At 50.5% G+C, this 27,408-nt stretch overlaps 1 protein-coding gene across 4 annotated transcripts in view; it reads right to left on the bottom strand.

Annotated features, from left to right (window-relative positions):
• The window catches only part of PTPRN2 (protein tyrosine phosphatase receptor type N2), a 972,293-nt gene extending 949,550 nt beyond the window's left edge, over positions 1 to 22,743 (bottom strand). For 3 of the 4 annotated variants that reach the window (XM_039472901.2, XM_074378841.1, XM_039472902.2), the window contains exon 1: positions 22,426 to 22,743. In XM_039472901.2, coding sequence (XP_039328835.1) covers positions 22,426 to 22,543 — 118 coding nt within the window. In that variant the 5' untranslated portion in view covers positions 22,544 to 22,743. The remainder of the gene's footprint in view (positions 1 to 22,425) is intronic. The other variant, XM_039472903.2, reaches the window with a different exon arrangement.
• Between the last annotated feature and the right edge of the window lie 4,665 nt (positions 22,744 to 27,408).

The raw sequence follows: 27,408 nt of genomic DNA, 5'->3' as shown, positions 1-27,408 counted from the left end.
TATCAGGGGCTGCTGGGATGATTAAACAAGATGATGTAAGGAAAAGACAGCAGGGCAGCACCTGCTGGGGGCACAGCCAGCTCTGGATGGGAGTTAACTGCTGCCGTATGTCTTGTTAATCACAGGTCTAAAGACTGTCCTGTATCTCCACATGAAGACTCACCTCATTCTTTCCAACAGCTGCAGAGTATTCTGTGGTGTGAACATGATATGTTTAACCAGCCTCCTCTTTAGAAAAATCAAGTCATTTCAAACAAGTATGATTTTATAACAAAAAAGGCAGCAATGAACATGCTTATGCAAACATCTTTGCACATGTGTGCAAGTATCAAGTATGTTTGTAAGGAAAATTCCTGGAAGTGGGATTTGGGGGGTCGCAGAATTGTACATTTTGTGATGGATACAGCCAACTGATCTGTGAGCAGCTGAGGTGACTCCCACCTCCACCACCAGGACATGAGGCTGCCAGGCACCGCCCCCTTCGCCAGCACCAGCAAGGCCAGCTGTATGGCTGCCATCCCAGTGCTCATGAAGCATGTTGCCAACACAAAGCAGCACGGGGCTGGGCAGTTGCCAGGGAGCCAGGAGGTGGATGTGTGCCAAGCTCTGGACCCAGGCCTCAAGCCCCTTGCCCACCCTTCATGTCCCAGGAATATGTGGCTTGACTCCTCACCTTCCACTGCACCCACCTCCATCTAGACCCTTTCCTGCAGCATGGCAGTTTCATCTAGCACATGTTTATTTAAAGCACAGGCAAGAAATGCCAGTGGTAAGGCCAGAGGGCGGGCAGCTCAGCCCAGCGGACCACAGATCCCTTCTCAGCCCAAGAAATGGCTCCGTGGCCCACATCAGCCAGGAAAATGAAGGGTTAGAAATGCCCTGCTGGGAGCTAAAATGTGTGCAAATCTAAGGGAAAAGATGCAAAGCTCCATCCTTCCCTTTGGTGAGAACCTGTTCTTTAATGAGATTTGCATTCTCCTGCAGGGAGACCCTGCAGAGGCCCTGTCCCATATAATACCTTTACACAAACTCCAAAAAGTGATCCCTGGGCAGGCATGGCCCAGGGATGCTGACACCATTCAGAAAATCGTACTGTGGAGAGAGGCAAGGATGAAGCAAGCAGAGTGTACAGGGCTCTATAAAACTGCGAGGTTCCCAGGAACACGATACAGTCTACCCTGCATCGGATCTGAGCATCAGGATCCAGCTGTATTTGACTTTTAGAGCTGCAATCTAGACAGGCATATTTGTGGCTACATAAATATAGATTATCAGAATGGAACTAAATATGCAGCTTTTAAATTTTAAATACAACCACACCAAAGGGAACTTTACAAATTACCTTTCATCCTGAGAGGTGAGACAGAGCCAGCTCTGGGCTGTGGCTGGTCATCTCAATCCCAGGTGCCACAGGCCATCAGGATCCCATCTCTGCTGCGCACAAAGATGGATACGTCCCCAAAACAGCAGCTTTGCTCAGAATTCCAAATAGGGCCTCAGCTCAATGGTGAGAACTTAACTCAGACACCAAACTTCCAGTTTGGGATCTGCAGGCCTCAATGACAGTCAAAGCACCAGAAAACCCCCAGGAAGAAAGTAGGTAAAGGCACAGTAGATGCCAAGAGGCCAGGAGTCGCCCTCTGTTACTTCATGATGCCAACTTATTTTCCAAACACAATACACAGAAACCATTTCATGCAAGCCTCCCAGGAACCCTGGAGGCAGGCACTGTTCCTGTAGTTGCCCGCAGGTCTAGAGACTGTCCCACACCTCCACACACAGATCCACCTATTTTCTCCACCAGAAGCAGGATATTCTGATGAGGAAACTGAGGCACAGAGCTTCTCAGGAGCTTTCTGCAGGTCACCTGACACTACGCCCACAACACTGTCCTCTAAATATTTAGGAAACCCACATTTTCCTTTGTGTCAGCCATTTCCCTCGCTTTAAAAATCTCTCCCTGAGACTATGGATAATTTTGATAACCTTGAGGATCAATAAAATTACTTGTTTTCTCCATTGACATCAGAAGTGGCCAAGCTTGGCTGGATGTGGCAGTTCACACCTGTAATCCCAGCACCAGCACTTTGGGAGGCCAAGGCGGGTGGATCACCTGAAGTCAGGAGTTCAAGATGAGCCTGACCAACATGGTTAAGTTGCATCTCTACTAAAAAATACAAAGACTTATCTGGGTGTGGTGGCGGGGCACGTGTGATCCTAGCTACTTGGGAGACCGAGGCAGGAGAATTGCTTGAACCCAAGAGGTGGAGGTTGCAGTGAGCCAAGATCGTACCATTGCACTCCAGCCCAGGCTACAAGAGCAAAACTCAGTCTCAAAAAGAAACAAAAAGAAGTGGCCAAGCCTTAGCTCCTGAGCAATTCTGAGAAGAGACTCAGCAGCTGAGGTGACTGTAGCCTCCCGAGGACAAGCTTTGGTGAAGAAGCCCCATGGCAGGTGCTCAGCAGCTCCGGGCCAGGCATCCCACCACAAGCGCTGCACAAAAGATGCTCTGCATGTGACTTGGCCTTTAAAGAGCTAGGGAGCCCTGGACACTTGAAACGGGATCCTTTCTGAATTTCTGAATTTCTTCCTTCAAAGGTCTCCAAAGTGGGTCTGCACCTCCCTCCTGGATCTTGTTAGCAAAGCTGTTTTTGCTGTTAGCCACCCTTCGTGGGGTTTGGTAATAAAAGATTGTTAAAGTTTTGTTGTTGTTGTTTTGAAACAGTCTCGCTCCATCACCCAGGCTGAAGTGCAGTGGCCAGATCTCTGCTCAATGCAACCTCCACCTCCTGGGTTCAAGCAATTCTCCTGCCCCAGTCTCCCGAGTAGCTGGGATTATAGGCTCCCACCACCACACCCAGCTAATTTTTGTATTTTCAGTATTTCACCACATTGACCAGGCTGGTCTCAAACTCCTGACCTCAAGTGATCCACCCGCCTTGGGCTCCCAAAGTGCTGAGATTATAGGCATGAGCCACCACCACCAAAAGATTGTTAAAAGTTTTAAAAAATCAAAGAAAATAAATAAAAGTCTCCAAAGGAGAAAAGATTTTTCATTTTCTTCATCATTTTTTCTGGAAGGGAGGAAGGTAAGGAGAATAGCTCCCTGTGCTTCTAATTTAAGTATCTATGCTTTCACAAGTCCCCATTAACATAGCTGATCATTAACAAACACTGGAACGTGGGATTGATCAAACATTAGAGAAAGCCCTGCTGCCCTCACGGGCCACCTGCCTGGCACACATGTGCGTGCACTTCCCACATATTTCTGGTGTTTTTCCCATTGTTTGCTGGGCTGGAGAATTGGTCATTCTGTCACTGTGACAAACAGACCTGAAGATGCCAGCCGTGCCTGCAATTGCATTTTCCACTCTCCAAACAGAATCTATTAGACATGATGCAAGCAGAGTTTATTTTTGGGAAGGCTTTTCATTACAGTGATGTGAAATGTCAAGGCTGAGACTCCGCAGGCTCCATGCAGACCTCTGGCTCCCACTCATTAAGTTCCTGCCACGTGCTGAGCCCAGGCTGGGCCCGGGACAACATAAGTAGGTCCCCAATTAACAACCAAGTTAATTAACTGATGGGAAACACAAGGGAAAGCTGTCTTGGGCAGGGACATGGCCCTTGAGGAGCACGCAGCCTGATGGGGTATGGGCATTGTGCCAAAAGGGGTACAGCCAGCACGGTCGGGGGTCTTCAAGGGAAGAGAACATCTGGCCCAGTAAGTACTGGGTGCTGCACCCCCCCACCACCTGATGAGCGCACAGAGAACCAAATGTGATGCCCCCATCTCGCCTCAACCCACCCTTCCTTGCTGCCCAGGTGTGCGAGATGGGGCATGGGCCATCCCACCTCCATGTCTGGCCTAGACACAGAACGGATCAATGTGCTAAGGACAGTCAGAAGCTGATGCTAAGACTCTTTCCTTTATTAAAAACTGTTTTGGCTAGGTGCAGTGGCTCACATCTGTAATCCCAGCACTTTGGGAGGCTGAGGCAGGCCTCAGGATCACTTGAGGTCAGGAGTTCAAGACCAGCCTGACCAACATGGAGATGGCCAACACCATCTCTACTAAAAATATAAAAATTAGCTGGGTGTGGTGGTACACACCTGTAGTTTCAGCTACTTGGGAGGCTGAGGCAGAAGAATTGCTTGAGCCTGGGAGGCCAACGTTGCAGTGAGCCAAGATCGCACCTCTGCACTCCAGCCTGGGCAGCAGAGTGAGACTCTATTAATAATATTAATAATAATAATAACGTTTTAAATCGCATACTTGCGAACGGTATCTAGCTCAACTTCCTCATTTCAAGGTTGGGGAAACTGAGATACAGAGAAAGGAGACAACCCACCCAAACTGACACACAGTATAGTGAAGCCAAAGTTTTATATGTTACTCCAGAGGTGGTAGGAATATCACAATCTTCCTTTTAGAGTCCTTGGTTTGGAGAACGAAAAAACAAAACAGCTTTTAGACTAGATTTCCTTTTCTTAAACTACTGAGGAAATCTGGAAAAGAGTCTTCAAATACTGGGGTAAATCATATGACTGACTTGCATTACACAAAGTTGAGATTTATAACAAATACTCTAAACAAGTACTCCTGGAGTAAACAGCTATCACCTATCACACTTTATAGAAATATTCTTTAAAACAGTGGTTTCTATTTTTTCTATTTTTCTATTTTTTTAATTTCACAGACTAATAATCTATTTTAAAAAAATATGTAAAGCCAAATCTTTATGTGTGTAACTAAAAATGTTTAAATAAATTTTAAAAACCTTTGCTATCATACATCTTTTAAAAATTACTAACATCAAAAATACTCATCCAGGCGCAGGAGCTCACACCTGTAATCCCAACACTTCGGGAGGCCAAGGTGGGAGGAACACTCGAGCCCCAAAGTTTGAGGACAGCCTGGTCGGCATAGTGAGACTCCGTCTCTACAAAAAACATAAAAACTAAGCAGGCACGAGGGCGTGCACCTGTGGTCCCCGCTCCTGCGGAGGCTGAGACGGGAGCATCGCCGGAGCCCAGGCCTGGAGGCCACAGTGAGCTGTGACAGCGCGGCCGCGCTGCAGCCTGGTGACAGAGCGAGGCTGCGCTTCGGAACGTGCGGAACTGTGCCCGTGGGGATCTGGAACCGCAGGACTGTAGGCGTTGCAGGCAGACTGCATGTGACAACTGCGATGTGTCTCCGCAGCGCTTCCACGGGTCGGCCGGGCTGGCCTGGCTGTGGGGGCCCCCGGCCCAGGCGGACCCCCGTGTCCGTGTCCCTGCCAGGGCTGACCCGACTCCCAGGGGCCCTCCCGGGGTGTGAAGACGAGCGGCTCGCGCGTGCTGGGCTGCGGGGCCGCGGGGCCCGGCTCTCAGGATCCTGCAAGGCCCCTCAGCAGGAAGAGCCGATGCAGAGGCGGCAGCTCCCCGCAGCCTCGTGGGCGCGCTGACAAGGGCCTGGGGGTGAGGCCGCCCGACGGGCACGCGGGGCACGGACGGGCACGCGGGGCGGCACTCCCCTGCCCGCCCTCAGCCCCCGTGCCCGCTGCTCGCCCGCGGCGGCCCCCGGAGCCCGCGCGCTGAGGCCGCCAGGCCTGTCCTCCCCCGCGTCCCCCCGGGCGTCCCCCGCCCCGGCAGCCCCAGAGGCCGCCCCCGCCCCCGCTCCCTCGGGCCCCCCCCACCGCGCAGGCCGATCCGGGCAGCGGTTCCGGGCTCCGAGTCCTTCCGGAGGCGGCTCCCTGGGGGCCGCGGAGCGCCGGTGTGAGGGACGCCTCGGGGCCGGGCCCGGGACGGACGCGCGGTCGGGGCCTCGCGGGCGGACTCCGCGCCGGGAAAGCGGCCTCGGCAGCCCCCGCCCTCCGCGGACGCGCCCGCCGTGCCGGGTCCGACCCCCGCCCCGGTGGCCGGGACGAGGCGCCTGTGTGACGGCCCGACGCGGCGGACGGACGCGAGCGCGCGTGGACCCGGCGCGCCCCGGCCTCCCGCGGCTCCCGAGGCCGCGACTGCAGAGCGGCCCCGACCCGCGCGGCGCACCGGTCCGAGGCAGCGCTTGGAATGTCTTTGCTCTTGTTTTTCCTTTTTTTCAAATGATGCCGTTTGTTGACCCGCGTCGTGAAAAGCACCTGTTTCTGCGCAGGCGCAGTGGCTCCCACCTGTAATCCCAGCACTTTGGGAGGCCGAGGCAGGGGGATCGCCTGAGGTTAGGAGTTCCAGACCAGCCCAGGAAAACCCCATCTCTACTAAAAAAAATGCAACACTTAGCCAGGTGTGGTGTCGGGTGTCTGTAGTCCCAGCTTCTAGGGGGGCTGAGGCAGGAGACTGGCTTGAACCTGGGAGGCAGGGGCTGCAGTGAGCCCAGACTGCACCACTGCACTCCAGCCCGGGCAACAGAGTGAGACTCCATCAAAAAAAAAAAAGCACCTATTTCTTAAGGATCCAAAAACGTAACAGCCAATTTCATAGCTGCTACTTCCATTTCTTGGCAAAAATTAGGAAACACAACAAAATAAATATCCATGGAATAAAAATGGTGCATTTATTCACAAGTCTCACCGCATGGAGACGAATAAGAGTTTTCCAAGCCAAGAACAGTAGGTATGGCATGGAAAATTCTCCAGAGTTATTAAGTGAATTAAGCTGAAGAAATCCTTCTATAAGACAAGCACCAGAAGAAATACACTGGAAAGAGAAAGGTCCTAGTGAGCTTCTGGAAGCACAGAAGGTTCTAAAAGGCAGGGACTGTTCTAGAAGTCAGAAAAGGTTCAAGAGCTTCTGGAAAACACAGAAGGTTCTAGAGAGCAGGGACTCTGTCTCGCTCATGTTTGCAAGTCCAATGACTAGCACATAGTAGGTATTCAGTACAACGTTCTGAAAAGAGGTTTCTCTGTCTGGCTGATTGTCTGCTTGGGTAGAAACCTGATCCTCTTCATTCACAGTGAGATAGAGGAACCTGGAAAGGATAAACATCTGAATTCCCCTCAAAATGTTTTGTTTGGTACTGGGTAGTGATGCAAACAACTGTGGGGTTAACTTGAGGCTCTAGTTATGCTACCTCCTCCAGAGGAGACCCACTGTGCCCCATCTGGCGGCTGAGGATACCAGCAGCTCTGACAGCGCTGACCCACCAGGGCACTGGGCCAGCTCTGTGCTACAAAGGCAGCTCTGTCTGCTGAACCCTTTCTGGGTGCAGCCTGCTGGGTACTAACTCAAGTCTTTGAGGCATACCAGGGACCCCTGCCCAACAGCTCTCTGAGGCCTGACACCTCTGGATAACAATGACCCTAACTGCCACATCCCCTGCACTTCTCCTGGGTCTCTGCCCTCTGACTTGTCACTGTGATCCTTTGTATATTTCGTACATTTTGTCCAGATCTGTTCTCAGTGGGAGGGTCATTCACTCCCTCAATCCACTGTTACTGGAAACAGAATTCAGAGATCTTTGCCACTGAAATTGTTTTGCACTTTGTCCTTCAGTAGAAAATGATTAAGCTGATATAGAAACAGCAGTTTCTAAATAAAGATGAGACCATAATATATATTATTCAGCCGACTGATTTTGCCAGTATAGTAAGCTTGCAAGTATGAGTTTATACTTTCTGAATGATTTACATTTTATCCCAACTAAATAAATAATTCTTACTCCATGACATTGTCTAAGCTGAAGAATAGTTGTTAACTCATTCTGAAATGTTCTTAGACTAAGAATCTAAATTTAAAAGGCATGTTAACATGATGCATGATGAATGGACACAGTAATGTATTTTCTTCCCTCTTCTCTCATTTTACTTTTATAATAATACTCAATAGGAATTAATGATCATCCTCTGGTACACATGCCTCATCTGATTATCAACATTTCTTTGTATGTCACTTAACACTTTCTACCCAGCTAAACGACTCAAGATGTTCAGAGAAATGGAGTGGGGACGGGAAAGGGAATCTGCTTCCTAGAAATGCAGAAAACATCAACTTTGGGTGCCGATGAGCCAAGAATAGATATTCAGATGAAGTCAAACAATTTTCAGAAAAAGATTATGTTACTTTTAAAAAGTCATTCTTTGGTATCAATTTTAAAAATAAAGAGTCAGCATAGGGGTCTTCAATCCAATCCTAGAGTAACATAGCAAGACAGGGTCTGGAGGAGTGACCACGTCTCCTTTCTGACTGCCAGCGCTCACCAGTTTCATGTCTCTGGGGTTCTTTGAAGACCAATCAACCAAGAGCTTGGGTCTCTGTCTAGGAAGGCCAACAGCAAGTCACTGCCCATGCCTGGGTCTGAATGTCCTTATGTAGCAGTTACTTATGAATCAATGAAACTGGACCAGGGACTCTTTTTCCAGCTCTGAAAGTCTGTAATTGAGTTATTCATTTATTCAGCAAAAATTACTGAAAATATATGTTGAGATATTTCCACCCTTAGATGGTTCTAAAAATTAAGCCCGATATATGGGCTAATGCTGGAGCCCCACGAAGTCCCACAGCAAACAGCCTCTTAGGGTCTGATGCCAGAAGAGTGGGCACCCTTGTGCCATTCTCCAACTATGCTGCAGTTTCCATGGGCCTGTAAAGAGACTTATGGATTAGGTGACCCATTTTAACTAAAAGTAATCCAAAGATTTGAAAAGATTCTTAGAAAGAAATCATGGATTGTTAATAACACAATTACAAAAAAAATCTGTACTTCCAGGGAGCTCTTGTTCAGACACATTTTGAAGTGGAAAGCATCACAATTTAATTAGAACCACAAGAAGGCAACCAGAAAGATTAAAAATTATTCTTTGCACTTTCTCAATTATAAGTTTATGCATATTATCAGTAGTGATGAGCACTGTTCTCAGCACATATTGTGCATTGAGACAGCAAATAACCATAATTTGAAGCTGTCCAGATTAAAGACATTTAAAAATAAGTATCTAAAATGTTACTAATCACGTTAATAAAAATTTTAGTGAATGCAAAGTTTTTGTATCTTCAGCAAAACATTTTAATCATTAGTGATGTTTAATTTCTCACTCTTAAGTTTTTTCTAGTAAACATACAATGAGTTTAGTAGAGCATATATATAACTTGTAAAGAAGAACACGTATCTGGTAAATAAATGCACGTTTCTGTTGGTTGCGCCATCAGTCACTGAGACACCACTTGGTGAGCCTCAGAGAGGAGAGGCCACAAGGGGGGTGAGGCGGAAGCCTCCTGCCAGCAGGGGCCCCGACAGCCCTGCCCAGGGCTTAGGCCTTGTTCCTAAGGTTGTGTGTGGGACAGCTCTGGCAGAAGAGCGATAGGATCAGATCTTCAGCTGTGGCAATTACTCTAGCCAGACTGGAAGGTGGCATGGAAGGTGCCAGTACTTCGTTCTTTCTTTTAAAGTTTGTTCTGCCATAATTTAAGCCAAATTCTTCCTCTCCTATATGTGAGAAATGCATGCCTGGCAGCTTCCTCCACATGCACTGGGCTCCTGGATAGGCCTTGCTGGCACACTGGGTGGGTGGCTCCATGGACTGTCCCACCTACTGCAGGATGTCGAACAGTGTCCCTGTCCGCCATCCATGTAGTCCCAGCAGCAGAAGCACCAGGTGAGAGCCACTGTTTTAGATGGCAGAACTGGCCACCACCAGACTTCTCTCCCTCTTCTCCTTCAGGCTGCAAATTAAAACAGACTTCCTTTCTTCAAAGGACATATTTTTCTTCCCTTTTTCATTTATTTTACACAGGAAAGTAGCATCTTTTAATAGTCTGGAAGAACTATTTCAACATTTGGAACATGCTAACAATATACCCACACATGGGTAGAATCTTTCAAAATGAGGCTTTGATTTTGGAGTTGGTATTCATCTCATCTACAGTCTTTATCAAACAAGTTTTCTTACATGAAATCACCTGTAACAATCTGGGACATTCTTTTTTTCCATAGTGCTTGACTTTAAACTTACCCTGAATATCTCATTTCTTTCAGAGTGCTATGAAAAAAAAATTCAGTCATTAAAGAAATGTTATATATTCTTTAAAAGTACCAATTTAGACCAAACGTATCACTTTTTAACATTTACTATTGACTGATATGGTCAACAGCATAGTTGGCTAGCAATCCCCCCAGCAACCCACCACCTAAGATGGGTTTTACTTTTTACTGTAGCCTCAAACTCCTGGGCTCAAGTGATCCTCCTGTCTCAGCCTTCCAAGTAGCTAAGACCATAGGCATGTGCCACCAGGCCCAGCTAATGTTTTACATTTTCTTTGTAGAGACAGAGTTGACCTATGTTGCCCAGGCTGGTCTCAAACTCCTGGCCTCAATTGATCCTCCCACTTCAGCCTCCCAAAGTGCTTGGATTACAGGCATGAGCCGATGTACCCAGCCAGGTTTTACATCTACATTTCACCCCCTCAGAACCTGTGGAGGATAAAAGAGGCATATCTACATAAGTATCCAAATTTTTAGCACAATTACACCTTTTTATTTTCTCAGAACGGCACTAAATCAACACATCTCTTGAGAACTACATCTTATTTCCCAAGAGACAAAATAGGTGTAAACAAAAATAATTTCAGCATTACTAAAAATTACAACAAAAATTTAAAAGTATTGTTTTATAGAAACGTAAACCAAGAATCTAATCTTTATTTTTAAAAATATTTCCACTTACAAATGTTTCCTTTTTCAAGTGCTCAAAATGCTTCCTTCTTCTTAAACTCCCCGCAATGAAAAACTCATATAAAAATGTTCTCTGAGTTTGCAACATCCCCATTCCATGTGCCGTCAAGACTTTCCCCTCTGGAAGAGCCTGCCTCTTACCCAAACAAGCAGGGAGCAGGAGCTCCGGTCCGGGTGAGGTGTGTCCCCTCATGTGGTCACTCAAACAGAGCTGTGTGTCTGCAAACACACTGAGTCACTTTCAGCCAGGCACTGCTGGCCTGGGACGCCTGCACAGTGACCCTGCCAGGCTCATGCAGAAGAAGCCATTTTCAGGCCACACTGGTTCTACAAGAACAAACATCTCGGTAAAGTTCTCCTTCTGATGTCACAGTTTCTCTATTCCACACAGCTCTGTCCCAAAGCCTTTTTAAACACATTATTCCAGGAACAGGTGTGAGCCAGAAAAAAGGGCTGAAAACATGAGGGGCCCTCTCAGGACACACCCCAGAACCCAAGGCCTGTACCACCAGGGTTTTCCACAGGGATGCGGGGGCTGCTGAGGAACCTCCCAACAGCACCTCTGCCTACCCCTCCCACAGAGGCCTCCAGGGAGTAAAGTGCTGCTGATCTGAGTGAATGTAAGGAAACAGGCAACACCACAAAGGTCCCACAGCAGCACAGCAAGGGGAGCTATGGCTGACAGCCAGTGGTCAAGACAGAGGTTCTGGAGCAAGACGGAAATGCGCAGGGTATGTGGCTCCCAACCCTGCCAGATGCCACAAACAGCATGGGGTCTACACAACACTGAGGGCTCCCAACCCTGCCAGATGCCACAAACAGCATGGGGTCTACACAACACTGAGGGCTCCCAACCCTGCCAGATGCCACAAACAGCATGGGGTCTACACAACACTGAGGGCTCCCAACCCTGCCAGATGCCACAAACAGCATGGGGTCTACACAACACTGAGGGCTCCCAACCCTGCCAGATGCCACAAACAGCATGGGGTCTACACAACACTGAGGGCTCCCAACCCTGCCAGATGCCACAAACAGCATGGGGTCTACACAACACTGAGGGCTCCCAACCCTGCCAGATGCCACAAACAGCATGGGGTCTACACAACACTGAGGGCTCCCAACCCTGCCAGATGCCACAAACAGCATGAGGTCTACACAACACTGAGTGCTCCCAACCCTCCCTGACTGCCACAAACAGCATGGGGTCTACACAACACTGAGTGCTCCCAACCCTCCCTGACTACCACAAACAGCATGGGGTCTACACAACACTGAGTGCTCCCAACCCTCCCTGACTGCCACAAACAGCATGAGGTCTACACAACACTGAGGGCTCCCAACCCTCCCTGACTACCACAAACAGCATGGGGTCTACACAACACTGAGGGCTCCCAACCCTCCCTGACTGCCACAAACAGCATGGGGTCTACACAACACTGAGGGCTCCCAACCCTCCCTGACTGCCACAAACAGCACGGGGTCTACACAACACTGAGGGCTCCCAACCCTCCCTGACTACCACAAACAGCATGGGGTCTACACAACACTGAGGGCTCCCAACCCTCCCTGACTGCCACAAACAGCATGGGGTCTACACAACACTGAGGGCTCCCAACCCTCCCTGACTGCCACAAACAGCATGGGGTCTACACAACACTGAGGGCTCCCAACCCTCCCTGACTGCCACAAACAGCATGGGGTCTACACAACACTGAGGGCTCCCAACCCTCCCTGACTACCACAAACAGCATGGGGTCTACACAACACTGAGGGCTCCCAACCCTCCCTGACTGCCACAAACAGCATGGGGTCTACACAACACTGAGGGCTCCCAACCCTCCCTGACTGCCACAAACAGCATGGGGTCTACACAACACTGAGGGCTCCCAACCCTCCCTGACTGCCACAAACAGCATGGGGTCTACACAACACTGAGGGCTCCCAACCCTCCCTGACTGCCACAAACAGCATGGGGTCTACACAACACTGAGGGCTCCCAACCCTCCCTGACTACCACAAACAGCATGGGGTCTACACAACACTGAGGGCTCCCAACCCTGCTGGATGACACAAACAGCTTGGGGCCTAAACAACACTGAAGGCTCCTAAGAAAGTCCAAACGGCAAAGTGAGTGCTCACCTTGTCTTTATTTCTTCTAAGAGGAAGACTATTGTAACCTGATAAAAGACAGATAAAGGATGGGACACAACCCCAGGAATGGGGTCCACCAGAGCCAAGGATCTCCAAGTATGGGATGTGACAACAGGGACAAGGTCCATCCAGGGCCCACAGGTCTCCCCTTGGGAATCTGACAACCCTAAGTGGATGGAGTAAGGGAAAGGGCCCTGTGCAAACTCTGAGGAGTGCACTGGGCACTAACACAGACCCTGCACTGCCCGGCCACCTCCCTCTCCCCTTGCCATCCTCAGAAGCCAGGATGGACACAGCAAGACTGCCCACCCTTGCCCTGCAGGCCAGAGGGCAAAGCAAGCCAGCCAGACACTCACCTCACTTCAGAAGAGCAAAGGGAACAACACCCACCCAACAAGCTTGTTGGCAAGACCAAAATTCTGGCACTTAAAAACAGTGCAACCTAGACATGCCAAGTATACTAAAAAACGTGCTCTGAATTTTGCATTTATCAAACATTACATAATAAAACATTTTAAAAGAAAGTGTTTAGCATATCTAAAAAAGGGTATGAACTATCTCTTTTTATTATACTTTCTACTCAAGCTTGTAAGAAATTTGTATGAATATTATTTAAGTCACTTTTCTTTTTTAGATTCTAGGGGCTGGGCATGTGGCTCATGCCTATAATCTCATCACTTTGGGAGGCCAAGGAAGGAGGATCACTTGAGTCCAGAAGTTCAAGACCAGCCTGGGAAACAGCAAGACTCTGTCTCTACAAAGAATTAAAAATTTAGGCATGGTGGCACATACCTGTAGTATCAGCTACTCAGGAGTCTGAGCGGAGAGGAACTCTTGAGCCAAGGAGTTCGAGGCTACAGTGAACTATGACTGTGCCACTGCACTCCAGTCTGGACTCCAGAGACAGACCATGTCTCTGTTAAAAAAAAAAAATTCATAGATTCAAGGGGTACATGTATGTGCAGGTTTGTCACATGGGTGTATTGAATGATGTCAATGGTTGGGTTTGTAATGATCCTGTCACCCAAATAAGGAACACAGTACTTGATAAATGGTTTTCGACCCTTGGTTCCTTTCTCCCTCTCCTCTTTAGTGTCTGTTGTTCCCTTAAGTCCCACTTCTTTCTTATTTTATTTTACTTTATTTTGTTGTTGTTGTTGTTGCTGAGACAGAGTCTCCCTCTGTTACCCAGGCTGGAGTGCACTGACACAACCTTGTTTTACTTAATCCTGCATCTTCCAGGTTCAAGTGATTCTCTTGTCTCAGCCCCTCAAGCCAAGTAGCTAGGATTACAGGCACCTGCCACTACATCCAGCTAATTTTTGTATTTTTAGTAGAGATGGGATTTCACCATGATGGCCAGGCTGGTCGCAAACCCCTGACCTCAGATGATCCGCCCACCTCGGCCTCCCAAAGTGCTGAGTATACAGGCGTGAGCCACCATGCACTGCCAAAAGATTGTTAAAGTTTAAAAAATAAAATAAAATAAATAAATAAAAGTCTCCAACGGAGAAAAGATTTTTCATTTTCTTCATCATTTTCTTCATCATTCAGTACAGTATTTAATTTGTGCTCTTGAAACATATCCACATATTCCCCACCATATTTGCAGAAATCAACTGCAGTTTCTGACTCCGCTAGAATACTCTTTCCATTTAAGTGAAAAAGCCCAATTTATGTTACCTTAACTCATCATAATTTCATGTTGGCTATTGCATGGAATCAAGGACCAGAACAGCATAACAAAGCAGGAACCTGGATGCTGCAAGTCTTCCACCACAAGAATGGGTGCCACTTATCTCGACGTTGGCCTGTTTTCAGGCAAAGCAGAGAGATTCAAGAACTCTAGGTAAAAGAGGGACAAAACGGACTTGAGGTGGGAAGTCATCAGAGAGCAGCTCCTGCCACTGCTTCGCCCACGTTCCAACCCCTGCCTCCAGCTAAGAAATGGCGCTTGTGCTGGTGTGCACAGTTGGATCTGCTAGAAGAGCAGCTATTTCAGAGAATGTACACATTGTGGGGTCAGCTTCAAACTGTACCACAGGTTAACTGCTGCTTTGAGCTGGATTAAAATCACCGCTCAAAATGGAAAAAGCATCAGCCTCTGATTGCCAATTTTATTAGCTGTTCCATACAAGTTGAATGTATTTCACAGCTGGAACCAGAATTCACCTGTGCGATTAATATGAAGTCCTTTTCCTTTGGAAACCAGGTCAGCCTTCCTTCTGAAAATTCCTTCCACCAAACAAACCATTTCCAAACAGACCTTTGTGCTGTATACAGAATACTGCATCAGAAACCTTTTCAAAATGAGCTTTCAGAACCGCCTGGTGACAGAGTACCCGTGTCACATGACAGAAACTTCTACTCTTTCCTTCTACCAGCATAGTTCAGAAAAGAACAGGGAGTCCCTAAACCACCCCTCTGCCTGCTTGCCACTCTAAACATCAAACCTAAACAGAACCTACTCTTAAAATTTTCTTAGGAATGTAGTCCCTCTCTCATCCCTATTCTGAAGTGGGTTTTTGTTATGACAAGTCTGAGATAAAAGCTCGCTTCTTTGGTGTTTGTGTCGCCCCATTTTTAAAAATCTGACAGAAGCCAGCAACCATTCTGAGAATAAATTTTTTTTTTTTTTTTTTTTTTTTTGAGATGGAGTTTCGCTCTTGTTACCCAGGCTGGAGTGCAATGGCGCGATCTCGGCTCACCGCAACCTCCGCCTCCTGGGTTCAGGCAATTCTCCTGCCTCAGCCTCCTGAGTAGCTGGGATTACAGGCACGCGCCACCATGCCCAGCTAATTTTTTGTATTTTTAGTAGAGACGGGGTTTCACCATGTTGACCAGGATGGTCTCGATCTCTTGACCTCGTGATCCACCCGTCTCGGCCTCCCAAAGTGCTGGGATTACAGGCTTGAGCCACCGCGCCCGGCCCTGAACATAAAATTTTTATGGACATATCAAGTAGTGAAGCCTACTGGAGGTATTTTCACTCCCCGCCATTATGAGAAGGCCAAAAGTCTCCAAAAATAAGTCATCCATTTCCAAACATCAAAATTCCCTCAGAGAGGCACACCAAATATTTGAATCTGACACCCAAAACAAAACCCAACTCAGAAAATCAATCCTCTGCTGGTGCCAAAGAGCACTTTAAAATCTCCACGGCATGAGGTCAAGAAGCTCCTAAGAGAAAGACAATTTGACAAGTGAAATGATGCCCACTCCTATAGGAACAAGACAGATATCCTTGTTCTGTGAAGCCAGAGATGGGTTCTGACAGCACGTAGAATCCTCGGCCCATCCTGGGATGACCAGTGAGAGAGAAAGGAGGCTCCTGAGACCTAGGACCCCATCCCAGTGCCATTATGTAGCCACCGGGTGTCCCATAGTACATTCCTTAACCAATCCAAGCCTCAGTCTTTCTATCTTTAAATTGAAGACAGAAATACCTATACAGGTTATTCTGGGGAATACATGTCAGTGCACATGGAAGGCTCAGGGGTTCAAGAGTTGGGGGTATCCAGAGGCATAGGGATAGGAGAGGCTGTCGCTGTGAGGGAGCACGCTGGGAAGTTTTGGGAGTGATGGAATGACCCATATCCTGACAGAGGAGGTGGCCACCTGAATCTATATGCAACACAGTACACCAAAAGAGAAAAGTCCATTTTACTTTATGATAATTTACAATTAAATTTTAAAAAGAAAGCTCTACAATCTGTTTTGTAACTATTAGTTCATCCCTTGTCACCTGCCATGGCCTCAAATCACTCTCACAAGAGACAGTCCTAGTCCTGGTGCTACCCAGGGAATGTCCTTGGTTTTTGGTTTTCTGAATCCCAGTTAGGACTATTGGAGGGAACAGACAAAAACAGAGGAAGTGAAATGCCCTCTTACCACCTCCAGAGATGAGAGTTAACACTGAGTAACTGTCACCAAACACTCGTCATCTCTTTGGTTTATGTTACACACACAGAGGTCATTAAAGACAAATAAATGCACCTCGAAAGTCCGAGGGCCAGTTTTCCAGCTGCCTGCAAGAGCCACCCACTTAACAGCCTCATGAGGCAGGCTGACAAACAAAAAAGGTATTTTAAATGTGCAGAAGCAGTTGTTTCCAAGGCAGCCTCACCCGTTTTTACTTCCTGTTAAGATATTTAAACAGTGGCTGTGGCAGAGTAGTTAAGAGATAACAGGAAAATGTCCTTCCTTCAACACACTGTTTCCACGCTGCTTCCAAGCAGCAGAAAAGTGGATTGACTGTTTTCTGCTTCTCAGGTTTTCTGGCCTTCTATCAACTAAGATTTAAAAAATAAGTCCAGCTGGGTCTACATTTATGAAGGTCAATTTAGACTAATGTGGAAAGAGCTGCCAGGTGCTTTTATGTGGTGTGGAGGGTTATCTGCTGTGAATTCAGCTATTTGCTTTCTCTGAGAAGTGGAACATCTTGTCAGAAAAGATAAGAGAGATTCTTAGTTAGCCAAGGCTCATCTGGCCTTCATCTCTTGGGATTCAGCTGGATGAAAACCCTTTCTGCCATTTCTTAAGCTTTTTCTTCACCTCTCCACGCACAAAGAATCCTTAAAACTGGTGAGGCACAGTGGCTATGCATGTAATTCCAGTACTTTGAGGACCCAAGGCAGGAGAATCGCTTGAGTCCAGGAGTTCAAGACCAGCCTGTGCAATACAGGAAGACTCCATGTCTAAAAAAGAAAAACGTATCCATTTTTAAAAATTTTTGTTGCTTCTTTTCTTACTTACCATATTTATTCGTGAACCCAAACTAAGACAAAACTTTTTTTTAATTAGCCTGGTGCAGAGGTGTGTACCTGTAGTCCCAGCTATTCAGGAGGCTAACACGGGTGGATTGCTTGAGCCTGGGAGTTCAAGGCTGCAGTGAACCATGACTGCACCATTGTACTCCAGCCTGGGTGACAGAGTGAGACTCCATGTCAAAAAAAAAAAAAAAATCCTTAAACTAGTAATATTTGCACATACCCAGGCATATCTTAGATATCTGTCACCCAATGCCAGAGAGCTGTTATTAGTTTGGGCCACATTTGGCTACAAATACTTTTTCATTTTTTCATAGGGAAACAGAAATTCTAAAGTAACCCTCCAAGAGGCAGTGGTCACGGCTCACCCACAAAACCAGGTACACTGAGTGGAACTTTCTTAATGAGACCATGTCTGATGACAGCTTAGCTGACCCCTGTCTTTCCCTGAGGCTTCACTCCTCTTCCTAGTCCCATATTCTTCACTTTCAAAATCTAAAGGAAAGTGGATGAGTAACTGCATCCAAAAATGAGGTAATACCGCATGAACACTAGGACAAAATCAAGCCAGAATGCAGAAATTATTGTCACATAAAAGAATCAATGTTATCACAGAGTTTATCAGAAGATGGGGCTTGGGATGCTGAGCCTTGGGCTGCACATCACACCACCACCCAACCTCGGTCCCACGTACCCTGTGCCTCCTGTGTACCCTGTGCCAACAGTCCTATTCTTCACAGGAAGCTGGATACTTGACATGTGTACACATCTCATGGCACACAGAGATTCCCACTGTGTGCCATGATGGGGCCCAACACCATATCGGAGTAAAGCAGAAAGAGGACTATAACAAAATGATTGCCCAGCCCCACCTCCCTGGCAAGCACCACTGACCTTGATCACCAGGTACAAAAACAAATCAGCTTGGAAGAAGAGCTGCCAGACGCTGAAACGCACAGCTAAGCTCAGCACTGAGAAGAAGTCATTTTAAAAGCTCTTCCATTCCCTGCCCATCCCTTTTGAGCCTGACACCCCACATCCCACTTCCTGAATCTAGCTTCAGGGGTGAGCCCGTTGTCTGGCACCTCCTTCTTCCAGAAGCCTAGAATTTACAATGCACCCCATTCCTTCTCCCCAGAACACCAGCCCTTAGGCTGATGGAGACCGAGCAGGAGAGGCAGGGAACAACAGGCAGAGAAGCTCACAGACGTGCAAGGCACAGGGCTCTTCTTGGGGGAAGGGGCAGGTTGCTCATTACCATCCAACCAACTTGGGGCTCAGGACCCCAAGAAGTAAAGATAGATTTGTGCTCTTGTGACAGTAAGGATCCTTTGATTTAAAAATAAACAATCACGCCATCTCCTTCACAAAGCCAGCAGAGTCCTGCTTTGATGGCTCTGCCTCTCAGCTCTGTGTAGGCTTCCTGGTGAATGAAAAGTCTGTGTAGGCAAATCGGAAGGCCAAAACAAAGGAGCAAAATGAACAATCTCCTGTCTTCACTGCCAGGTGCACCCACTGGTTGTGAATCTGGATTCTCCAAGTAAAATCTGCATGAAAGGCTATCATTGGCAAACGAAACTTGTGCTTCTTTAGCAAAAGGAAGGGGGGCCTTTATAAAACTGCCCCCTAAACATAGGGGCGACCTGAACAGGTTCACAAGTCAGCTTCCATGGAACTGAAGAACAGCTTAACGCCCTTAACAAGGGCTTATGTTCAAGTTAAACTTAAGGAAAAAGCACTGAGACCTGCACAAAGGATGCCCTGAAATCACAGAGAAAGGCGGGCGGGTGGGGAGGAAAGCTCAAAGACTGAAGCATATGGAAAAGACCATCAGGCTGTCCGAACAGCCCTGCCTAACACAGCAATGTTATTTTGCTACAGGCAAAGCTGAATCGTGTCACTAGAAAGGGTGCCGTGTTCCTGTGTTCAGCTTCGATAATGGTCTCACAGATAATTAATTAATGCCATAAGGGAGCCCTTCCGACCAGAAAGGAACAGGCAGAGTGGGTGATGGGAGGGCAGGAAACTAAATAAATTAGGGGAAAAGAGTGTCCTTTGAGGAGAGGAAGCAGGGAGACTTCCACTAGCACCGGGTGCTGCCAACAGCTGTTCTGGAAATAAGTCAGCATCACGGAGTGCGGCTCAAGGCCATGAAAATAAACTCAGAGATGGTAGTTATCCACCCTGGGTCTCATCAAGAGCTCCTTCACTATCTATATGAGAAGGGCTCCTTGCTCAAGTCAAGGCATCCTATATAAAAAGAATTGGTCTTTAGGTCTTGTTAACATGAACCCCTAGTTCTAACCTACAAGGCTTTTTGATGTAACAGAAGAGCAAAAACTTGGATCTCCTTGAACCATATGTGATCTGGAGGCCTCAACTAAAGCTGAACGTTAACAGGTAAATAAATAGATTACAAATGGCACAGCTGGGCCACATTTAAGGCCTCGTTGTGCATCCTTAATTGAGCATCATTGTTTGGAACAACGCAGTTGGTGTGACCATTGCCAAACAAGATTCAGAGAGAAGAGAAAGAAAAGTGGCAGGACATGTCTCACACAGGTAAGCAAGCTTCTGCCTGCATTCTCTATGGACTGTATTCTGACGAAATGGCAGCAATACTGAGTGAAGATGGTACATGGTAGAGAAAACACAGGCAGCTCACACATGGCCACATTCTGCACCCAGGTGGCTCCTGCCATGGGAAGACCACACGTACATTTCACTGTCTGTACTGCCCGGGCAGTTCCCAATTACACAAGAATGTAGGTGATGCCTTTCACCTGGAGCCCTCGAAACAATTCTAACCAAGTCGGCATCCTTAATGTTTTCCTACAAAACGAGTGTGTCCGTAAGTCTCCTTATGACAGAGCCTTCCGTTGTCAGTGACACCGCGATCAGAGCCGAGGGAAACATGGCACCAGTTTTAATTATACGAGTCAACTTTGCTGGTAGCCAAAACAACACTGCTGCATCAGGCGTTATCGTTCAGCCTAGCAGCTTTCGTCTCTTCACGCACTTCCATCTTTGGGTGTTCCTTTGCTCCCTCTCTCAGCTACCACTCATCTTTCTGACTTTCTCTGTGATTTTCAAAGAATGCTGTTAACTGAGCATGGCAATAGCAAGGAAAGCAGTTAAGGACCACCTCCCGCTCACACCATAATAACCTACCTTCCCTGGGATGCTTGACGCCCATGTGTGCTTCATGTGTAGGTGAAGGGCAGCATTTGGCCTCAGAGCAAACGACTCTCCCATGAGGTGACTGGCCAGGTCAAGCCAGATGGAGGACGGCATACAGCCCCAGCAAGAGGCAACTGGTGCACAGCCTGGCCTTTGTTGATTTGGGGAAAGGCACCAGGAGGATGCGGAGTGAGCAAGGCACCCAAGACTGCCATGCAGGACTCACCCGTGCTCCAGCATGGAAGGGTGAGGCCTTCACCCAGGCCCTGGGGTCACAGTGACTGGGCAACATCCCAGAGGTACAGGACCAGCACACAACACTCCCCCACCCAGGACTCCAAGGCAGGCGGGCAAGAACCTCCTTTCCCAGCACCTGCGCTCCCTCTAACAGAGACAAGCAGGTTAGGGAGTGTGAGGAGACCACACAGCAAGCAAGGGAGGGATTCAGGGGACTCTGGCTTGGGGGAGGGGAGCGTCAACCCAGGAGACTGTGTCAAGACACCTGGTTCTCTGCAGTTTTTATTTGGGATTTTGACGATAAAGCACTACTGGAGACCAGAAGGGCCTAGAAGCCAGGAGGAAGGTGCTGGAGCCCAGCCGCGCTGAGGTGGGTGCAGGCGGCCCCGGGCAGCGGAAAAGGACCCTCTCCGCCCTGGCTGCCTGCGTTTGCTTCTGCGCCCCGTGGACACCGATTATCCGAACCTGTCATGTGTAATTCTGGCCCTGAAGTAGCCTGGAAACATTGGTTTCTGGTAAATCTTCTTAATAAACAAGATTAGCAGGGAAGGAGGTGCCGGGGACTGGAGGTTTTATGGGTTTAAAACGGGGGCATCCGCCTGGGAAAGGAGCGGCTTCCACTCCCTCGCTGCCATGAAGCTGCCGCCCTCCCTTTCCTCCCGCGGCTGCCACGGAGGAAAAATGTCCTCTGATTTCGGCGGCGCTGCCCGCGGGGCGAGCAGGGGACGCAGGTAGAAGCGGGTGCACTGGGACACCCTGGGCCCGGCCCCTGGGGGCACACACGGCGCGAACACGAGTGGGGGCGCACCCACGCCGAACCAGGGCCGCGCGCTCCGGGGCCAGGGGAGCGCCGAATGGCGGGCCCGGCCGCGAGGCCCAGGAGCCGGGAGAGAGGCAGGAGGCGGCGCCGGGGAGGAAACTGAGGCAGGGGCGGGAGACCTGCTCCGATTCCAGAGTGAGGACAGAGAAGCTCGCGATCCGCCGCCGAGGGCTTGCGACCCAAAGCTGGGGGTGGCGCGCTGGAACCCCGAGGCCCCCGGAGCCCCACACGCGCTCGCCAAGGCGCGCCCCCACTCCCTCGCCGAGGCGCCCCTCCCCCGCCCCTCACACACCGAGGCGCCCCCTCCCCGACCGCCCACTCGTTCACTGAGGTGCCCCTCCCCCCAGGCCTCCGACCCACTGATGAGGACGCCGTCCCGCAGCCCCTCACTCGGAGGCGCCCCTCCCCCCGCGCCCCACTCGTTTATTGAGGCGCTCTCTCCCCGCTTCCCCCCTCGCCTGGAGCCGCCCCTCCCCCAGCCCCCTCAGTAAGGCGCCCCTCCCCCCGAACCCCTCACTGAGGCGCCCTCTCACAACACCCCGACTCATTCATTGAGGCGCCCCTCCCCCGCGCCCCCACGCCCTCACCGAGGCGCCCCTCCCCCGCGCCCCTCACTCACCCAGGCGCCCCGGGAGCTGCCGGCCGCGGGGGACGGACGCGGGGGCGGCAGGCAGGGCGCGCGGCGGCAGCGGCAGCAGCAGCAGCAGCAGCAGCAGCAGAGGGAGCGGCGGCCCCATCCCCGCGGCCTGGCCGGCGGCGCTCAGTCAGTCCATGGTCGCGCGGGAGGCGGCGGGAGGCGGCGGGAGGCGGCTGAGCCCGGGCCCTGCGAGGCGCGCGCCGCCAGCTCCTCCCGCCGCGCCTCTTGCGCTCCTGCGGCGGCGCCCGGCCGAGCTTCAGCACCGGACAGCGCCCGGCCCCGCCCCGGCCCTGCCCACAGGCCCCGCCCACAGGCCCCGCCCACAGGCCCCGGCCCCGCCCCGGGCGCGCCGTCTCCTTCGGCCACGCCCCCGCCCGTCTCGGCCACGCCCCGCCCGCCCGGCTTCCTCCCCTTCCCACTCGCGGTTGCCGCGGCCCCGCGCCCCTCGCCCGGCCCTGGCCCGCGCCCCGCCCGGCCCGGTGCCGGGGGTCGCCTCGTTCCCCTGCCCGCGGGGGGCTTAAGCCGCTGCTTCGGCCCAAAAGGAAAGGCCCGAACCTGCTCAGCTCAAGACCTGCGCAGGCGCCCTCTACCCGCGGGGCCCCACGCGCGTCCACGACCACGAGGGCTGGGGGCACTTGAAGTGTAGTGGGCGCCACCGAGACGTCCAATTAACGCTTTCCGCGTTTATTTAATTTAGACGTAACGGGCCACTCGTCGCTCGCATCGGGCTGCGCAGAGGTGGGTCGAACTCCCCTGCCGCGTGGGCGGCGCCCGGACCCGGTCCCGGGAAAGCTCCTGGAGGGCCTGGGTGTGGGGCTGGGGCCTGGCGGGTGTGGGCGGAGCAGGGGTGAGGCCTCCTGCAGGGCCGCTCTCCTCGCCGCCGCGCAGCCCGGGCTCCTGGGGACATCGCGTGTCCCCCTCAGGAGACGGTGCCGCTTCCACGAGGTCCTGAGACAAAGGAGGCCAGTCGAGGCCTCTGGGCGGGAGGGAACCTGCGCGCCTCCACAGCCCACTTCCCTCACACCGTGCCCTCTACCCTCTCCCGGGTGCCCGTCCCGGTGACCCCACCTGGGCCCCCAACCTTCCCACCTGCTTCTGCCTGGAACCGAGAGGCCTGAGCCCTCCCGCGCACCTTCCCTCGAAGTTCTCATTCCAAGGGCACCCGCTTGGCGCCCTGTTGGTTTTCTCCTTCCTGCTGGTCCTGCCCGGCCGTGCCTTCCGCGTCTCTGAGCCTGGGCAAGGCTGGCCCCTGTGGACGGTGAGTGAGGGTTTGGGTGACAGTGAGGGCGTTGCCTCATAGCCCAGCCGTCTGCATTCAGAGTTGGATATTGGAGCTGACTGTCCGAAGTCCCCTCCTCACAGACACCTCTGTCGTCAGACCCCATCATCTCCTTGCTGGGGCCCGTCACCCTCCTATCCTTCTAGAAAGCAGCTCCCTTCCTCTTTGTCGCAGCCCTCCTTCAGCCACCTGTGCCCAGAGTGGGTGGTGGGTGGGCATCTTATCCTTCACACCCAGACCCCCAGGGGACCGTCTCCCCATAGAAGGCGCTGTAGCACGAGGCTATGGCAGCTCCCAGACAGCCCTTTCCCCCTCAGAGTCAGGCCGGGATCCTACAAAGACAGCCACTGCTTAGGAAAAGGATGGCAGCGGGACTGGGGAATGGGGCTGCTTCTGACTCATTATCTTCAATACCCTGTACTCTAGTAACAGAACAGCAGCTCGCCTCAAAATAAATGCGACTCCCCCAGCAAAATCCATCCAGGAACAAGGCTGTGAGCCCATGGTACTCACTGAACTACAGCACCCCACAATCCAGTGTGCACACAGGCACACCCCAAATGTGGGGTTTGTGGTGATACAGTTTGGACATTTGCCCCCCACCCCAAATAGCCTGTTGAAATGTAATCCGAAGTGTTGGAGTTGGAGGTGGGGCCTGACGGGAGGTGATGGCATCATGGCAGCGGATTCCTCATGAATGGCTAGAGCCCTCCCCTTGGTGATGAGTGAGCTCCCGGACCCCCGTTCTCAGGAGATCTGGTCATTTAAAGGCATGTAATACCTCCCCCTAACTCTCTCCCTCTGCCTCCTTTCCTCTCCCTCCCTCCCTGTCTCCATCTCTTCCATTTTCCCTCCCTCCTTCCTTCTCTCTCTCCCTCTCCCTCCTCCTCTTCCTCTCTTTTGCTCCCTCCCTCTCCTACCCCTCCCTCCCTCCCTCCCTCCCTCCCCCTCTCTCTCTCCCTCTCTGTCTCTCCCATCCTCACCATGTGACACGCCTGCTCTCCCTTTGCCTTCTGCCTCAATCAGAAACTCCCTGAGGCCTCCCCAGAAGCAGATGCCACCATGTTTCCTGTACAGCAAATTAAGCCTCCTTTTTTTTTTTACAAATCACGCAGCTTGGGTATTTCTTTATAGCCATGAAAGAATGGCCTCACACAGGTGGTGAGAGAAGTCCATGTGGGGTGTCTGGAGGCTGGGCAGAGCAGCACCCCGGATGCCTCTGTGGGCAGGTGCGTCCTGGAGGTCCCGAGCCACCTGACTATGGAGTCAGTGACAGGAACAGCTCGGGGGAAAGAAAGGGTCAGAATGAGCCCGCAGAAGGGAGAGCCTCTTTATGACAGGTCCGTGAGGTGATTCGGATGCACATGTGCGGGACATGGGATTCTCTTCAGTGAAACTACTTTGTGAGCCTGAGAAACCTGCTCTGGAATGGCCTTACCACCGGCTCTCTGGTACAGACGGGGCTTTGCGGAACCAAGAGCTCCTGAATGAGGACGGCCTGGAGATGTCGGATGGAGAGTCACCGAGTTTACAGTCTGGGAGAGCAGCTCCCAAGACCAAGGCCCTGCGCTTCCCAGAGGCTGTGGGACTGCCGCACCTTGGCATGAACGCTGGGCGTGGAGAAGGACCCTGCAGGGTCCGGAACTACACCCTGGAGGACTGTGTATCCTGGGAGGGGCCGGGGCTTGTTTGCACTTCCCTTGTTTGACTTGCTGCTTGCTTACTGGTAGTTTCCTAAACAAGGTCCTGTTTCACCCCAAGGGCTCTGAACTTCAGGAGCTGACTGTGTCAAAGCAGGACTGAACACAAAGAAAAAGCCCCAAGAAAAGGGAAAGTGAAAACCAGAGGCACCAGAGGAATCCCAACAAAAAGTGCCTGGAGAGGCGCAGCGCCTCCAAGAGCGCAGCACAGCGTGGCGGGCTCCCTGCCTTAAGCACCAGCATGCTAACCTCCACCTTGAACTCTGCTAAAATGATAAAAGAAACTCAAGGAGGCCGGGCACAGTGGCTTACGCCTGCAATCCCAGCACTTTAGGAGGCCAAGGCAGATGGATCGCTTGAGGTCAGGAGTTCAAGACCAGCCTGGCCAACATGGTGAAACCCCACCTCTACTAAAATGCAAAACTTAGCCAGGCGTGTCACCTGCCATCCCAGCTACTCGGAGGTGGTGGAGGTGCAAGTGGAGGTCTTGATGATGGTAGAGATGACGGTGATTTCCACGGTGGGACGGATTGACTGGCTCCCACGTGGTATTCTCTTCAGGCTGAAGGCTGGGGCTCTCATCTTCCTGTTTAATGTTCTCTGTTCAAGATGCTCACTGAGTCTCCATGTGATCAGGAATGGCTTCATGAGAGGGATGGACTTGAGGTGAGATTTTAGGGCAAGTGCAGAGGCAACTTCTGCACATTCCATGCTCGAGAGCAAAGGTCCCTGAACACGTGCTAATGAATAGACTCAAAGTTATTCACGCTAGACAAACATTTCAGCCCTTGCTAAATGACATAGTAGTTCTGGCCAACCATGATTAAATTTGAATGATTTCTTAGAACAGTCAAAACTGCCAGATTGGCCATTTTTAATTGGCCATTTTTCACCACTTAAACACAGCCCAGGTCTCGCTGCATGGCCGATGCGGTGAGTCACCAAATCCCGGTCTGTGAGACGGAAAGTGGAAGTCAGCCCTCGGAGAGGAGGTGGCAGCTAAGTTTTTGCCTATGATGTTGACTGAGCCAGTCTATGGGGGCAAGAGCAAGTTGTTCCCACCCCTACTGCTTCAGAGACACAAAGCTTCCCTCTGCTTAGTGAAGTCAGGAAATGGCCCACCACTCCTCAGCGTCTGGTCCTGTTGTGGACGCCTCCTCCCTGCAGGAAACATCCTGCCCCAAAAGAGTGACACTTCTGTTCAGTACCAAGTGTCACTGACTCCAGGGTGCAGTTGCACGGTGGGAAAAAGGAAGCTACACCCCCCAAAATGTAACAGCCCAATGGGTTCACCTTGCCCGCTCCCAAATTATCAAGACAGGATAATTGCAGTAGAGAAAGAGTAATTCACACAGAGATGGGTGTGCAGAAGGCTGGAGTTTTATTATTACCCAAATTAGTCTCCCTGAAAACTTGAGGATCCGAGTTTTTAAGGATAATTCAGTGGGTAGGAACTCTGGAAACAGGGAGTGCTGATTGGTCAGGTTGGAGATGGAATCAGAGGGAGTCAGTGGGGTTTTTTTGCTGTCTTCTGTTCCTGGGTAGATCGCAGAACTGGTTGAGCCAAATACCAGTCTGGGAGGTGTCAGCTGGTGCATCAGAATGCAGGGTCTGCAAAATAACTCAAGCACTGATCGTAGGTTTCACAACAGTGAGGTTATTCCCAGGAGCATGTGGGGAGGTTTAGAATCATGCAGCCTCCAGCTGCATGACTCCTAAACCGTAATTCTAATCTTGTAGCTAATTTGTTAGTCCCCAGGCAGGAAGGGGATTTGTTTTGGGAAAGGACTGTTACCATCTCTGTTTCAAAACTAAACCATAAACTAAGTTCCTCCAGAGTTAGTTTGGCCTATAGCCAGGAATGAACAAGGACAGCTTGGAGGTTAGAAGCAAGATGGAGTCAGTTAAGTCAAATCTCTTTCACTGTAATAATTGTCTCAGTTATAATCTCTGCAAAGGTGGTTTTAAAAATATTGCTCCTAGACC

Source organism: Saimiri boliviensis, chromosome 10 (assembly GCF_048565385.1).
Source record: "Saimiri boliviensis isolate mSaiBol1 chromosome 10, mSaiBol1.pri, whole genome shotgun sequence".
Classification (NCBI taxonomy): domain Eukaryota; kingdom Metazoa; phylum Chordata; class Mammalia; order Primates; family Cebidae; genus Saimiri; species Saimiri boliviensis.
Note: the sequence above shows the minus strand (reverse complement) of the source record. Positions and strands in the feature narration are given on the sequence as shown.